General features: G+C 36.1%; 1 protein-coding gene across 1 annotated transcript in view; it reads right to left on the reverse strand.

Annotated features, from left to right (window-relative positions):
* Positions 1-17,522, reverse strand: part of LOC116900103 (low-density lipoprotein receptor-related protein 1B) — a 274,149-nt gene that overhangs the window by 146,396 nt on the left and 110,231 nt on the right. Inside the window, exons 22-24 of the mRNA XM_032901881.1 lie at positions 16,722-16,838; positions 16,462-16,581; positions 15,020-15,139 (exon numbers count right to left, since the gene is read on the reverse strand). Coding sequence (XP_032757772.1) covers positions 15,020-15,139; positions 16,462-16,581; positions 16,722-16,838 — 357 coding nt within the window. The remainder of the gene's footprint in view (positions 1-15,019; positions 15,140-16,461; positions 16,582-16,721; positions 16,839-17,522) is intronic.

Below are 17,522 nucleotides of genomic sequence, written 5' to 3' on the forward strand. Positions count from 1 at the left end.
TCAAATGGTGGTCAGCATGTAGAAGAACGCAAATTGGTCCATTCTCATCTCCTTGTACAAAGCTCAAGTTCAAGTGGATCAAGGACTGCCACATAAAACCAGATACACTGAATCCAATAGAAGAGAAGGTGGGGAAGAGACTTGAGCACATGGGCAAAGGAGAAAATTTCCTGAATAGAATACCAGTGGTTTATGCTCTAAGATCAACAATAGAAAAATGAGACCTCATAAAATTGAAAACCTTGAAATTAAATAAATAAAATGACAAATAAAAATATTTTTAAATACTTGAAAATCTTCCGTAAGGCAAATGGCAATGAAAATAGGACAAAATGGCAACCCACAGATTGGGAAAATATCTTTACCAACCCTATATCTCATAAATGGCTCATATCTAAAATATGCAAAGAGCTCAAGAATTTAGACTCCAGAGAATGAAACAATCTTATTAAAAAAGTAGAAACAGAGACATCTCAACTGTGGAATTTCAAGTGTTTGAGAAGCACGTAAAGAAATTTTCAACATCTTTAGTCATCAGAGAAATCAAATCAATGATCAATGATCAAATCAAATCAATGATCCTGAGATTCTACCTCATACACTCAGAATGGCTAAGATCCAAGTAACACGTAACAGAACTTGCTGGCAAGGATGTGAAGAAAGAAGAACATAATCTATTGCTGGTAGAACTGAAAGCTGGAAAAGTCACATTGGAAATCAATCTGATGGTTCCTAAGATAATTTGAAATTGTTCTACTTGAAGACCCACCTATACTACTACTGGGCATATACCCAAAAGATGACACAACATGTAACAATGACATATGCTCCACTATGTTTATAGCAGACTTATTTATAATAGCCAGAAGCTGGAAACAACCCATATGTCCCTCTACAGAAGAATGAATACAGAAAATGTGGTGCATTTGCACAATGAAACACTATTCACCTATTTAAAAGATTGACTTCATGAAATTCACAAGCAAATGGATGGAACTAGAAAATATCATCCTGAATGAGGTAACCCAGACACAAAAGAACACACATGGAACGTACTCACTCATAAGCAGGTTTTAGTCCAAAAGCTCAATGCACATGACACAACCCACAGGCCAGATGAAACTTAAGAAGAAGGAATATCAGGGTGTGGATGCTCCAGTCCTGCATTGAGGGGGAGAGCAGGATGATCAAGGGATTTAGAGAGAGGGAGAACCTAGAAGGGAGAGAGGAGATAAGGAAACAGGGGGGTGGTATCAGGTACTGCAGGGGATGAGAGAGAGGTACAGAGTGTCAGGAAACGGAATAAAAATATGTAGCATTAGGGCATGAGGAACTGGGGATAGCCACTGGAGGGTACCAGACTGTAGGGAAACGATTGGCTCCCAGGACCCAATGGGGATGACTTTAGCTGAAATGGGCAGAAAAAGGGAGATAGAACCTGTGGAAACCACTTCCAGTAGATAGGCATGGGCCCTGGTCAAGTGATGGGACCACCTACCCTTCTCAAAAATTTTGACCCAGAAGTGTTCCTGTCCAAAGGAAGAACAGGGACAATAAGTGGTGCAGAGACTGAAGGAAGGGCTATCTGGTGACTACCCCATCTGGGGATCCATCCTGTCTGCAGATACCAAACTGACACTGCTGCTGTTGCCAAGAGGAGCTTGTTGACGGGAACCTGGTGTGGCTGTTCCTTGGGCAGTTCTGCTAGCAACTGGCCATTGCCAACTGGATGCTTGGAGCCAACATTCAGACTGAGCTCAGGGATCCCTGTGAGGGAGCTGGCAAAATAACTGGAGGAGCTGAGGGTGATTCCAATCCCATGGGAAGAAGAACATCAGCTGGCAGGACCAGTCAGTGTTCCCAGGGACCAACCAAGGAGTGTACAGGGAGAGATCTATGGCCCTAGATACATATGCAGCAGAGGATGACTTTGTCTGACATCAAAGGAATGGGAGGCCATTAGTCCTGTGGAGATTTGATGCCCCAGCAAAGGGGAATGCTCGAGCAGTGAGGTGGGAGAGAGTGGGTTAGTAGGGGAGTACCCTCATAAAGGCAAAGAGGAGGGAGGGGAGGGCAGAAGTTGGATGGGGAGTTTGTGGAGGTATAAACCAGGAAGTTGGATACCATTTGTAAACATATGGAATCATTAATTAAAAAATAGTTTTGATTGCCTAAATTTTTTTGGAGCAAAACTTCTTTTAAGCACTTTTAAAGGAAATAAACATTGGTAACTTATTTCCAGTTTTTACCCAGTTTTAAAAGGGGATTTGAGTATTTTGTGAAAACTATAATTCACTATTTGCTCCTGTTTTTAAATAAAATTACAAAGATGTTTCAATAGAGCCATCATCAGACAAAAAGTGAGTAATGACTCTCTGACCTGCTGTATAATGCATTTAGTCTTGACCTTATGAAATTGAGACTTATATCTCACTTGTCATGTTTAAATTTGTCTCCAGATTCATGATGTAAGAGTGGACAAAATCTGTTACATGAAATTATTTTTTCAAGGAAACTTCCCCATGCTTATAGAAAACTTGTGAGTATTCATAAAATGCCACACTGAACAATAGTTACATACATTTGATAAAACATCTCCCCAGTGCCTCAGTGTCAGAGCATAAGATAAACCAAGAAAAATTTTGTTTTTTGGAGGAAGTGAATTCCTTTCACTGTAAACTGGGTGATTTCACTTTATATCCAGATGACGATAATATGCATATGTAGCACAAGAGAGTAAGCCATGAATATCACAACCAAAGGTTCAAGGTTTGACCATGATTTTAGGTAACACAGAATCTCAGTAAGGGGTTCCTCACAGTGGGGAATTCATGTTCTTTTCAATATTCTCTTGTCATAGTTTGCTTATTCTGGAAAGTTTTTCTTTTCTAGGGGAGAGCCTCTCTGACTCATTGAACTCTGTGTCTTTCTGGAATGATATAAATTAAGGATAATGATTCTTGTATTCATGATAAGCACTAGGTTTGCAACTCAACCCATGCTCATTATACTGTTCTTGTCCATGTGGATTGTGTGTGTTTATCTTTAGAACTGGTCACTGTCAAATGTTGGCAATGAGAAATAGCATGATTTATTAGTACCATTCTCAGATTGACATGAATGCACCCAAACTTTGCTCCTCCTATTCTAGTTTACCAATGATAGATATCACAATGGCTGGTCTAACTATTTAAATAGCATTTATTTACATGGCATCATTTACGCATTCCAATCTTTTTGTTCTGAGACTTTCAGTCTCATGTTCTTGCAAACAGTAACAATTTGAAGAGAATGCACTGAATACTGGTTAAAATACAGTAACTAGTGCCTAGCCCACAGATCAAAATATATGTTTGCCCACTTGCTACCTGTGTGACAAAGAGAAAAGTATTTATGCTCCCTTAGTGTTACATATTTATCTGCAAAATAATAATATTAATAATAATTATATGTTTTATAAAAATGTTTATGATGAATAGATATTATTCATATACCATACCTAACACATGTCTTTAAAAACTCTTATTTATGTCTATTATTAAACTACTATGAAGTTTGCAAGTCACAATAAAGATTGGTTGATGATTTAAGGTATTTTTAATGTATTTGAAAAAGAAATATTGTAAATATATAAATATAAGATTATTTGTATCTATAAAATACTAAAAGAAAACATTATGAATATGAATCAATGATTTGTGCTATATTATTTGTTAGCATTATGAAAATGTAGTGCTTTTATATACAAAGAAGAAGAGACATTGATTGAAAACATTTTTTTCAATTAAACCTATGTCATGTTTCTGTGCTCTCCTTGTATGAATTCCTAATTATAATTTTAGGAAACACTTTAAAGTTGTGCTTATAATATCTTTCTAATCTTGTAAAATTGGAATACTAAGAAAAAATTAATCATTTTATTAATAAATTTTAATAGTAGGTTCTAATTTCCTTTTAACTCAGTGAGATATATTTTACTCATGAATGCTTCCCAGACAACCAGAACTCAAAGGTCATGCAATGTCTTCTGTGACAAGCAGTGCCATCTTAAGCCACTGGCATTTGACAGCTTGTCAATAGTGATTTTAGAGCATATGGGTTATAGATATCTTGTTATTCTGAGCATAGCAGAGATCACAATGGGGGAATAAGTAGTCAGTTTTTTGAAGGATTGTATTATTGGACCAACATTTGAATTTGTTTATATGAGTCTAAAAAGCTCTAATTTCATAGTAATTATGTGTAGTGCACATACTCCCAAATCAATACAACAAATCATTTATGGAAAATATCAAGGCAAGATGTCTAATTTACTGGTTTACAAATATAATTGTTGACTGATGGATCTACAACGATTTTGTGGCAAACCATGATTTATTTGAATTATATAATATGTTGTATTTCTTTGCCTACATTTTTCCAGAGGCGGAAGCTATGTTTAAATTATTTAGATTTTATTATGATTGCTCTGTAATACAGCTTAATGTCAAGGATGGTGATTCCCTGAGAAGTTCTTTTATTGTTGAGAATAGTTTTCATTATGGTAGGTTTTTCTTTTCCAGATGAATTGAAAGTTGCTCTTTCTAATTCTATGAAGAACTGAGCTGGAATTTTGATGTGGATTTCACTCTATCTGTAGATTTCATCCAGCAAGATGGCCATTTTTCCTATATTAACCCTGCCAATCCATGAGCATGCAAGATCTTTCAATTTTCTGAAATCTTCGATGTCTTTCTTGAAGAGACTTGAAGTTCTTGTCAAATAGATCTTTCACTTGCTTGGTTAGAAGCTACACCAAGGTATTTTATATTATTTGTGGCTAGTATGAAGTGTGTCATTTCCCTAATTTCTTTCTCAGCCTGTTTATCCTTGGGGTAGAGGAAGGCTATTGGTTGGTTTGAGTTAAATTCATATGCAGCCACTTGACTGAAGCCTTAGTAGTTCTCTGGTTGAATTTTGGTGTCACTTAAGTATACTACATCATCTGCAAATAGTGATATTTTGACTTCTTCCTTTCCAGTTTGTATCCTTTGAACTCTTTTTGCTGTCTAATTGCCCTGGCTAGGACTTCAAGTACTATATTGAGTAAGTAGGGCAAGAAGAGTGGTCAGCCTTGTCTAGTCCCTGATTTTAGTGGGATTTCTTCAAGTTTCTTTCCATTTAATTTGATGTCGGCTACTGGTTTGTTGTATATTGTTTTTACTATGTTTAGGTATGGGCCTTGAATTCCTGATCTTTCCAAGACTTTCATCTTGAAGGGGTGTTGAATTATATCAAATTCTTTCTCAGCATCTAATGGAATGATCATGTGGGTTTTGTTTCTTTGAGTTTGTTTATACAGTGGATTATATTGACAGATTTCCATATGTTGAACTATCCCTGAAACCCTGGGATGAGCCTACTTGGTCATGGTGAATGAGCAGTTTGATGTGTTCTTGGATTCAGCTTGAGATCATTTTATTGAGTATGTTTGCATTGATATTTATGAGGGAAATTGCTCTGAAGTTCTCTTTCTTTGTAGGGTCTTTGTGTGATTTAGTTATAAGTGTAAGTGTGATTTCAAATAACAAATTGGGTAGTGTTCCTTCTGTTTCTGTTTTGTGGAATAGTTTGAAGAGTATTGGTATTAGGTGTTCTTTGAAGGTCTGATAGAATACTGCACTAAGCCCATCTGACCTTGGGCTTTTTATTGGTTGGGAGACTTTTAATGACTGATTCCATTTCTTTAAGAGTTATGGGACTGTTTAGATACTTTATATGATCCTGATTTAAATTTGGTACCTGATATCTGTCTAGAAAATTGTTCATTTCATTCAGATTTTTCAGTTTTGGTAAATAAAAACTTTTATAGTAGGATCTGATAATTCTTTGAATGTCCTGTTTCTGTTGTTATGTCTCCCTTTTTTCTGATTTTGTTAATTTTGAGACTCTCTGTGCCCTCTGGTTAGTCTGGCTAAGGGTTTATCTACAGTGTTCATTTTGTCAAAGAATCAGCTCCTGATTTTGTTAATTCTTTGTATAGTTCTTTTTGCTTCTACTTGGTTGATTTCAGCCCTGAGTTTGATTATTTCCTGCCTTCTGCTTCTCTTGGGTGAATTTACTTCTTTTGTTCTAGAGCTTTCCGGGGTGCTGTCAAGCTATTAGTGTATGCTCCTTCCAATTTCTTTTTGCAGACACTCATAGCTATTTTCCCTCTTAACAGTGCATTTTTTGTATTGGATATTTTTTACTTTCATTTTAAATGTTATTCCCTTTCCTGGTTTCCCATCCATAAGCCCCCTATGCCATCCTCTATCCTCCTTCTTCTATGAGGGTGTTCCCCCTCCCCAACCACCCCCTTCCTGCCACCTGGCCTTGACCTCCTACTCTGGCAGGACCAAGGGTTTCTCCTCCCAATGGTGCCCAACAAGGACATTCTCTGCTTCATATGCAGCTGGAGGCACAGGTCTGTCCATGAGTACTCTTTGCATAGTGGTTTAATCCCTGGGAGCTCTGGTTGGTTGGTATTGTTGCTCTTATGAGGTTCAGCTCCTTCAATCCTTCCTCTATCTCCTCCAACTGGGACCCTGTTCTCAGTTCAGTGGTTTGATACTTACATACACTATGTTCATAGCAGTCTTATTTATAATATCCAGAAGCTGGAAAGAACTCAGATGCCCTTCAACAGAGGAATGGAAACGGAAAATATGGTACATCTACACAATGGAGTACTACTCATCTATCAAAAACATTGACTTCACGAAATTCACAGGCAAATAGATGGAACCAGAAAATATCATCCTGAGGGATGTAATCCAGTCACAAAACAACACACATGGTATGCACTCACTGATAAGTGGATATTAACCCAAAATCTTGAATTAGCCAAGATACAATCCACAGACCACATGATGTATTTGGGTATGTTATGTCTTCATTTTCATTAATTCTAAGAAAAATCTTTAAATTTTTTCTTTATTTCTTCCTTGACTATGTTGTCATTTAGTAGAACATTTTTCAGCTTGCATATGTATGTGGGCTTTCTGTTGTTTTTGATGTTATTGAAGACCAGCCTTAGTCCATGGTGATCTGATAGAATGCATGGGGTAATTTCAATCTCTTTGTATGTATTGAGGCCTGTTTTTAGACCAAATATATGGTCAATTTTTCAGAAGGTACTATGACATGCTAAAAAGAAGACATATTCTTTTGTTACATGATGAAATATTCTATAGATATCTGTTAAATCCATTTGGTTCACAACTTCTGTTAGTTTCACTGTGTTTCTGTTTAGTTTCTGTTTCCATGATATGACATTGATCAGAGAAGTGTATTGAAATCTCCAACTATTAATGTGTTTTTGTACAATGGAAAAGGGGTAACATTTGAAATTTAAATAAAAAATACCCAATTCAAAAAAATTATTAAAATTTATTTACATTGCTCAACATCCCCAGCTCTTTGCCAGGCACCAACATGCTACCTCATCATCTCTCTTCCTTTGGGACTCACCTGATCCCAAACCAATCCTTCAGAATGACTCTGTAGTCAGAATACATGGTTCAGAGTCCCAAGTAAGCTACCTGTTCATTATTAATCAATTCCATTCTTTTAGGTTATCCAACCCTGCAGCTGTTGGCTAATACTGACAACTCCCCTATCACCCTCTCTTGGAGACCCTCCTTTTCTGAGTTTGCTTTGAATAAGTAACCCTCTAATAACCACATATGAGCTAGAGACTCAGAGACTTCCTGCTGCCCAATAAAAAGCTTTTCATTTATCTTATCTGGAATTGAGGCTGGAAACCAGTCTGTACTACCAGATTGAAACAGCTATAAGCACCAGGCTGTGACAAAGAAACAGAAGCCACATATAAAGGCTTGTAGCTCCAAATACCAGACAGAAGAAATCTACATCCCAATCCTAATAGGAAGTAACTCCATCTTGATCACTGGAAATACTCTGCTAAAAAATAAAATTAGCTTGAACAAATAAGAAAAACTAATTCTAGATTTAAAAGCTAAATGCAGAAGTAGAAACAATATGAAAACACAATATATCCAGAAATATAAATCTCATACTAATGAGATATAGGTAGAAAATTTCTGAACTAACTATTACATACAGAATATATAAGAGTAAGTCCAAGTATGGCAAAGCCACTCAAAAGGAGGCAGATTCAGTTATGGAAAATAAAGTAAATTAATTGGATTAGGCAGGAAAGGTCAATGACAAACACTTTTTAGAAATTAATGGATTGTAGGAGCTTAGGTGTGTTATGAAGTATTTCAATTTCCAAATTGCAGGCAAAGAAGGAGAAAGGGTGTGTAAAGACAAAGAGAGAATCTTCAGTAAAATCAGAGAAGAAAAATTTCAAAACGCAGAGAAAGAGATGACCATCTAGGTAAGAGGACTAAAGAACACCAAGCACAGAAGACCAAGCAAGAAATTCTCCATGACGTATAAAAGTTATAAAATAAAAATAATTGGAAACAGAACAGGTATTGAGATACAAGAGAAAAAGGACAAGTCACTAATAAAGGAAGAAATATAAGGTAACATCAATCACTCAATGGAAATTTTTAAAGCTGACATGGAAAGATGTAATTCAGGTCTTAAGATCAAAACCATCACCCCAGGATATTATATGCAGAAAACTTAAAATTGAAGTTGAAATAAGATTTGGACAATAAAAATAAATAAAGCATCCACGATGATGAAGCAAACATTAAAGAGTTTTCTAGAAGAAATACTTCAACCACAGGGAAAGAACAAATTACACTTAAGAAGTCATAGGCAACAAACACTATCAGAATACATAATCAGAAGGTAAAATCACCACAAAAAGGAGAATAAATGCCTTTTGATAATAATAATATTAATGTTATTAATTTCACAACTAAAACAAATCAATCAAACAAAGTCCTACATAACAAATGAGAGAAAACATGATTCAAGTTCTTGACTTCTATGAGAAAAACACATCACCACCAAGGAGAGAGACCACTTGCAATGTCTAATCTTGACTGTCAACTGGACAACTTCTGGTATCCACAATACCCAAATATAAATCAGATAAGCCAAGATGGAATAAATACATTTAAATATATCCACAACATCCAATATGATAGAAGTAGTATTGAAAAATGTCCTAACTGCACACTTAATTCTGTGGAAACTTCATACTTCGGGGAAGAGAAAAGCTAATAGGGATGGGTGGATAGGTGTGGGTTTACCCTCTCAGAGGTGAGGGGAAGGGGGATGGGATGAAGTACTCAAGGAGGGGGAACCAGGAAGGGAGGGAACTTCTGGAATGAAAATAATTTAATTAAAAAAAGAAAAATGTCCCAACTCTAAAGTACCACATGTTGGCAAATTCCACACAGAATTCCATTAGACTTTAAAAAACAAACACCAGTTCTTACCAAAATATTCTACAAAATGGAAAATGAAAGAACACTTCTAAAATTCTTTCCATTTTGTCAGTATTACCATGACGCAAAATTTACCAAAAGATTTCCCTGAAAGAAAATTATTGGCTAGTATGTTTATTGATTATAAAAATAAAAATTTTCAAATAACATACTTGCAATTACAGTTCAAGAATGTGTAGAGGGAATATCTTATGTATTGTGCGGATGCATCACCTAATAGCTAATATATCTATGGCCTATAGGAAACAGGAGAGTAGAAGGAGGAACATCCATTAGGCAGAAACATTTCTGGATAGAGCCAGTCATGGGAAGTATTCCTGTCACAGATGTGAGGAGGACTGATGCTTGGCATTTGAGCGGAGGTTATCAGCCATGTGACAGAATGTAGGTTAGTACAAATGGTTATTTTAAATTATTAACTAATCAGGGAATAAGCATAGCGTTATGGCCAAGGTATTTTAAAAGATATGTTGAGTCTTTGTCGTTATGCCAGGATCTTGGTATCAGTCAAAAAATAAAATGTTACAAGAATACCTTAAGAAGGCTAATTACAATTATCAAGTTTGTTTCATCCTAGAGATACAGGAATAATTCAACATAATAAATCAATAAATGTAAGCTACTACTTAAGCAGATTCAAGAACAGAAACCACACAATTATCTCATTAGCTGAACAAAAGTCCTTTAACAAAATTGAGCATTCCTTCAGATTAAAAGTCCTAGAGAATGTTGGAGTATACATATATCATAATAATAAATCTATATAACACCAAGTCCACAAATAATATCTTGTCAAAAAGAGAAGGGGACTCAGAGCTTTCACTACAATCTAGAATAAAACAAGGATGTCTACTTTCTCCATTCCTATTCAATATAGTACTTGAAGTCTTAGCTAGATAAGTTACATGAGTGAAGAAGATAAAGAGATACACATATGAAATGAAGAAGTCAGAGTATATGATTATGTACACAAAAGGCTCTAAAGATTCTACCAGTGCTCTCCTACACCCAGTAAACATATTTACTAAAGTAGCAGGTTACATATTAACATCGAAAAAGATGAGTAGCATTTCAAAAGCCAAAAAGCCAGGGAAACAATTCCATTCAAAATAACTGTTTTTTTTTTTTGGGGGGGGGGGGCTAGATCTTTATCTCTTAGGGTGCCCAAAACTCAACTCCAAATCACTCAGTAATCTCAACATAAGATTTCATATAAGAAGTCTAATAGAGAGAACATATGGAATAAACTTGAAATCTTTGGCACAGGAAATGTCTTTTGAAATGCATACATTAATGCATATATTAAGACTAACATTTAGCAAATCAGGTTTCATGTCGCTAAAACTGTTAGAATGGTTATGGGGGAAGGATTGCTATGCCATCATGGAAACCAGTGTGTTTCCATGTTTCTGTGCTGGTGTGGTTGAGAAAAGCCCTCCATAGACATATGCATTTGAAAACTCAGTCACCATTTACAGTACTTCTTAGGGCAGCTTATGTAACAGTATTAATAGAAAACTATTTTACTAGAGGAAGGACTTGAAATTTTCTATCCTTTCCCATTTTCAGATTGGTCTCTTTTGTTACTTGTGGTTGAGATGGGATTAATCTTTGAGCTTCCTACTCTTGCTGCCCTGCTTACACCTGTTTCCAGACATTCTTGCTTTGAAGTTTTCTTACCCTCTTAGAAGAGGTAAGTCCAAATAAACTCTCCCAGAAGTTGCTTTTGTGCACTGTGTTTCATCACATCAACAGAAATAGAAGTAACAAATACAGAAGTTGGTTTTCTTTACCTCTCCAAACTGAGCCATTCTTGGTTTCTTTCTGCACCACATGTTACTTTTTACTGTAGACTTAAGCCAATGCTTGTGGTAACAGAGTAGTTGCAGTTGTTACCCAAGTTATTGCATTATTTCATTCTGCGTTGAAACTAGAGGCATGTCCAGGGAAAGACCCCATGGAGCTAAATTTCTACTTCTGGAAAAACAATCTGTAAATGTGTCAGCTTTAGGAAAGCAGCAGAGTAATACATCCTCTATACATAAGTTTCAAGGACTTGAGTATCCATCATAACTAGAATGGACATAATCCATTTAGTATTAATTAGTGGAATGGAAATTGAAAGAGTGAGGAAGTCTTAGGTCCTTCCTCCACCGTTTCAGAGAACTGCTGAGGCCAGAAAGCATGTGGCAGGGAAGCACCTGTGAGGGTTTGATAGGACTTTTATGGAAGCTGTGAAAGGGAAACCTCGGTGCCAAAAAGACCCCAAGGAGCTGGAGTTGCCAGAGGCATGAGACATTTGCTAAGGATTGCTCCTGGTCCATAAAGTGTACACAGTATAACCAACCCACGAGAACGATAACATGTCAGCAAAGCATCTTACCCTTTGATATTGAGGATAGAGCTATAGGATTTGTTATTTACCTTAACAATTTGTTGTCTTGCTTTGGTTCTGAATTTTGTTACTATTACCTCATTTCCTGATTTGAAAAATAAATGTATAATTTGTTGCATTATATATGTGGAAATTGCCTTTTGACTTTACAGAGAGCCACATTAAAAGGTTGACTTGAGTCTCTGAAGAAGAGACATGGGTATTTAAACAGGCTGAAAGCCGGAAGGTTGTTGGGTCTTTCAAGTTGGACTAAATGCATTTTGTATTATTATAAACTTTGGGGTCTACAAAGTTCAGTGTAGCTGTTTAAATAAGACATGACTTCTGTAGGCTCTTGTATTTTTTTTAATACTTTGTTTCCATTTGGTTATATTTTCCATGAAATTTTATTTGGCTAAGCAAAATAAACTACATCATGGACAGGGTTTGAGATTTCATAACCTTGTCCCATATTTAGTTTTCTATCTCTGCTTGCAACTGAAATATGATCTATCAGACTCCTTATTTGGCTGCCATGCCTACCTCTTCTGCCATGCCTACTTCCCACATTGAACTGAGGGACACTCATACCTATTCAAGTGGTCAAACATTATAAAATTTAATTAGTTGCTTTTGATTGAGGCATTTTATCACAGAAACAGAATCTTAACTAATATACAACTCTTGGGCATATTCCCAAATGAATCTATTTCTTACTATAGAGGTAATTGCCTGTCTATGTTCACTGATGTCCTATTGAAAATAACCAGAAAACAGAACACCTAAATATCCTTCTACTGATGTATGAGTAGGGAAAATGTTGTATCTTTGCAAAATGGTATATTGTTTTCAGCTGTGTATAAAAACAAAATTCACAGGTAAATGGATGGAACTGGAAACCATCATTTTGAGTGAGGAAATCCAGTCCCATATATGATATATGGTTCACATAATCAAAATGATAGTTGTGATTGCTACATTAAATTACACAAACTTTAGTGGACAGTATCACTTCATATTGCTACTGCTTTTTAACATCCATCAAAGGATGACAGGTGAATGCTGGAGTATGTGTGCGTTATCACGTAGATAGGGAAGAAAAGTATGTGAAATAAGGATCCTGGAGGTAAGGAGATAAGCTGTCTTCTTTTACTTACACTTGAGGAGTATTTTAACTCATACTAATCCCATGGATAATTTTGGCAGAAATTATTTTATAAGAAGACAATATTCAGGAGAATGTGAAAATTGTTTTGAAGGGTAATATTTTAAATGACAGTAAGGGCAAATAATAATTTACTCTCATTTCTATTGATGCTGGAACTGCGGTTCCCTCTTCTCATCTTCATTCTAGGACCCAGAACCTGAGTACAGTTCAACTTGTATCTGACTAGGGGGTGAGCAGTCCTCCCTCTGGATTTCATCAAACCTAATTAAAATGAACATCTATGCAAAATGTTTACAGCACAGGTTTATGTAGTTTTACACTTAATTTGCTGATAAACTTTTAATAATTGTAATATGTACAAATAACCTTCAGGAAGATAATGAATTAATGACTTCCCTACATACATATTCATGTGTTGAGATATTAGACAGAGACTCAAAATAACAAAGATATGCACTTATTGTTTTGTATATGTTTCTTTGTATGTATTTATGTTTCAGTGACCAAGAACACTTGTCATAGCACATGGGTGGAAGCCAGAGGACCACTTTCTCAAGAAAGTCATTTACTTCTTGTACCCTTGTAAGATTCAGGGACAGAACCTTGATCACCAGACCTATATTGAAGCACCTCTACACACTGTATCATCTCACCAGTCCTTAGCTCATAATTTGCTATTCAAATACACATGTAAAAATAGTTCTTTGCTGTCAATGAACTTGGTCTAACTATGGACCAACTGATTCCTTACTTTCTTAAAGCATAGACAACTTCACTCGAATTTCCTGGTCACAGATTAGAGAAAAAAAATCACAACGCATGCAGATCCATTCTATTTTGGGTTAAATACGCTCAAGTCCATGATGAAATAAATGAACTGAAGAGAATAAAAAGCTCCTGTAGGAAGATCAAACCACGTTGGTGTTTTATAGCCAGCACATCTATTTCTCATAATTATTAAATCTGTATGTATAGTTAATTATATAATATATCAAAACAATATAAGTAAAGGTATTATATTTAAACTATAGAAATTAATCTCTAACCAGGAAGTCATTTAAACTTAGTACCTTATCCTATTTGCCTTTGATTAAAAACCTTGCTGAAGCCATCACAGCTAACCAAACAGTGAAATTAATTTGCTTATCAAAGTACCTAATAATAGACGGGTATTTATCAAGAGTATAGGTGGAAGCTTTATAATTAACTGTGCATATCAAGTTGTAACTGACATATGAAACTCTGAAAATGTATAATGGTTGTGTGTTCTGAAGACATTTTATGGAATTTTACTAACAAAATAACTTAAGATCTCTCATATATATATATATAAAATTATATATAATTTTCTAATGAGCAAATGAACTTACATGATTCTGAATAGCTTGAAAGTCCGATATTCAGTTTGCACAAATTCCATCGTTTCTAGTTAATTAAAAGTTTACATGCTTTCTCTTTTCTGAATGCCCAGTTGATGCACTTTCCAACAAAATGGATGAAATTAGTATTTAATATATGATGCTAAAAGAAGTTGGACTTAAGAGTTACTCTTCATACCATTTTGGTCCTGACACTTTTGAAACAGGATACCTTTCAATAACTAATGACTACCATTCCTTCTCGATTTTAAGGCACAGAATCGCAAGTATTAGCATTGCACAACAACTTATTCTTTCACAATCATCATGTATTAAAATGAAAAATTATTTTATTCACTTTCCCATTCTTTCATCGTGTTTTGACTAACTCCATGACTTGTGTAAACAACTCATCCTTTGCTTTTCCTTCCATCTTATCCTGTGTTTTCTGTAAACAGCTCACCAGCTTCATTTCCATTCCTTTTACCCTTTGCTTTTATTAAGCAGCTCACACACTTCATTTCCTCCCATCTCAGTCTGTTTTCTATAAACAGCTCATTTGAGTTTGTTGTGATTCTCAGAACAAAGGAACAAAACCTGTCCATCCAAGCCTATTTCTGAGTTGTGTTTAGTCTGTTCCTCTGTGTTCAGTCTAGACTATGGCACCAGTTCACGGAGCTGAGTTCTCGAGCCGTGAAACACTCACCACAGTTGGCCTCGTCAGAGGCATCAGCACAGTCTGGGTCCTCGTCACAAACCCACAGCTTGGAGATGCAATGCTTTGTCGTCTTACATTGGAAATAGTCGGGAGAGCAGCTGTTTTCAGCTTAAGAAGAAAATATCTATTAATGTGTAACATTCGGCAAGAAAGGATATTTTATTTATTAAAGGCAATTAGACAGGTGTGAGAAATAGCCCATTTTCATTAATGGAGTACTAAGCAGAGAAAACTTAAATTTCAAATTTCTCCAATGTGTACCCAATCGCTTCTCCCACTGGAAACAAAGAAAATATATTTTTTGTTGTTATATGAATAAAATCAGAGTTTTCAAAAGAGCTATGGTATATATTTGAAAAGTACTTTTTAAGATGCAGAATTCAATCTCTCAAAATTACTTTTCTAATACATTTTAGAGCTCACCCTTATTTAGTTTATCAGCCCAAAGGACTGAACTCAGAAGATATTAAATGAAGGGGGAAATAAAGGGGGCATAAAATTTAATAAAAGTCTTCAGGAGTTGTGTGGAGTTTTGGACAGAGTGGTAAAGTCTTGACTCAGACTGTGAACTGCATCACTGTCCTGGCCGCATTTCTGGAGCCACTGAGGGAGGGAACAGCTGTCCTAACTATTCAGAACACAACATCTTAATCAAATTGCTGGATGACTGCACATTATTTACTGATAAAAGTTTTAGAGGACAAAATAAAACTTCAATAGAACAGAAGTATTCACTGCAGCTTTGTTGAAGACCTGAAAGTTGACAGGTGCTATATTCTTCAGGACCTGTGTGTGTGTGTGTGTGTGTGTGTGTGTGTGTGTGTGTGTTCCTGAATATATGAGTATCTATACACTCCTGCATGTGGAATAGAGTTTTGTCTTCTTTTGGATGAAGATGGAAACATAAAGTGACAAGAGGAAAAGTCTTTTACTGTTACTGTGTTGAGTAGATGTTAAGGATTATTATGTGGAACATCACCTGTAACTAATTTTATTTTTATATTACATAATTTCAGCAGGGATTTCATGGGAGAAAAATATGCCAATTAAAAAGGAGCTGATTTTCATAGCTCACTAATGAAGGGCATAAATTACCTACACTTAACATGGGGGGGGGGACTTAATTTATGGGAAAAATCACCGACCATCTTTGGTGCTTTGCTTTATGGTGACATGGGTGAGCATATCCTGTTCATGCTGCCACAGTCTCCAGGTTGATTTCAAAATAGAGATATCTTCACCTTTATTTTCCTCCTGCTATGTGTAGGACTTGTTAAATAATGCATTGTAATTGACATCATTTAGTCATTTCTTATCCACAGGTTTCTCTTGTTTCTTGTGTTGCTGTATGACTATATGAAGATTGATTTTTGTTCTAGTATCAGTTAAGAGTCACAAGTCTAATCAGACAAGGCATCTAAGTGACTTACGACAGTCTCTCTCATCTTCTTCATCACCACAATCATCTTGTCCATTACATCTGAGGTTTACTGGGATGCATTTCTTATTCTTGGTACACTTGAACTGGCCCGCCAGGCAGACATGTGTGTCTAAGACAAAGAGAACAAAATAATATGACCTGGGACCCAAGTTTGTATTTAAATCAGTGCAGTAATAAGCAGTCAACACACACACATGCACACGCATACAGATGCGTAACCATAGCCAAGTTAGGGCTTTAGTCACTTACCACAGTTAAGTTCATCTGAGTTGTCTCCACAGTCATTTTCCCCATCACAGATGAAGGCAGGGAGTGCACAGAGTCCTGTTCCACACTGAAATCGGCCTGGCTGACACTTAAATTCAGCTAGGAGGGAAAGCATAGAGGTATTGCAGATGGTAATCTATGTTTCCGATTTCCTAACCAAAACTTTGCTCATAGTATCAGGGTATTTTGCATTATATATCTTGAACATAAGGAGAAACCCTCAAATCTAAAGACCTATTCGAGCCTAGTGAACATTTAAGAAATGCGCAACCTAGATGACCTCCCAACTTGGCTTGTACTTTAAAAACTCACCTAGCAGAGGAGGAACTAGCAAAATATTAACAGGAAAGTTATATTCCAAAAAATACCTTATGGGCTGGGAAGTCGAATCCCAGTTGGTAAAATATTGAACAAGTTTGAGGACTTGAGTTCAAATCCCAGAGCACATGTTAACAGGTGAGCATGGTGGCTCACACATACAGTCTTTCTATTAGGGCAGCAAAGACAGGTTAATGCTGAGGAATGCTAGGCAGACAGCCTCGTCTATTCACTGAGTTCTAGGTGAAGACCCTGTCTCATCTGAAGAGGAAACTAAACATTGGCCTGTGACCTCCATGTGGACATAATTTCACACAAACACATGCATACATACACACATACACACACCACACGGGTAAGGAGAGCATTCAATCCTGACTTGAACTCAGTGCAAGGCTGTTGCTAAACTTACTAGAATAAGGAGCTTCTTCTCTAGTTCCATTTAAAAATAAATCAATTCTCATT

Source organism: Rattus rattus, chromosome 5, assembly GCF_011064425.1.
Source record: "Rattus rattus isolate New Zealand chromosome 5, Rrattus_CSIRO_v1, whole genome shotgun sequence".
NCBI classification, from domain to species: domain Eukaryota; kingdom Metazoa; phylum Chordata; class Mammalia; order Rodentia; family Muridae; genus Rattus; species Rattus rattus.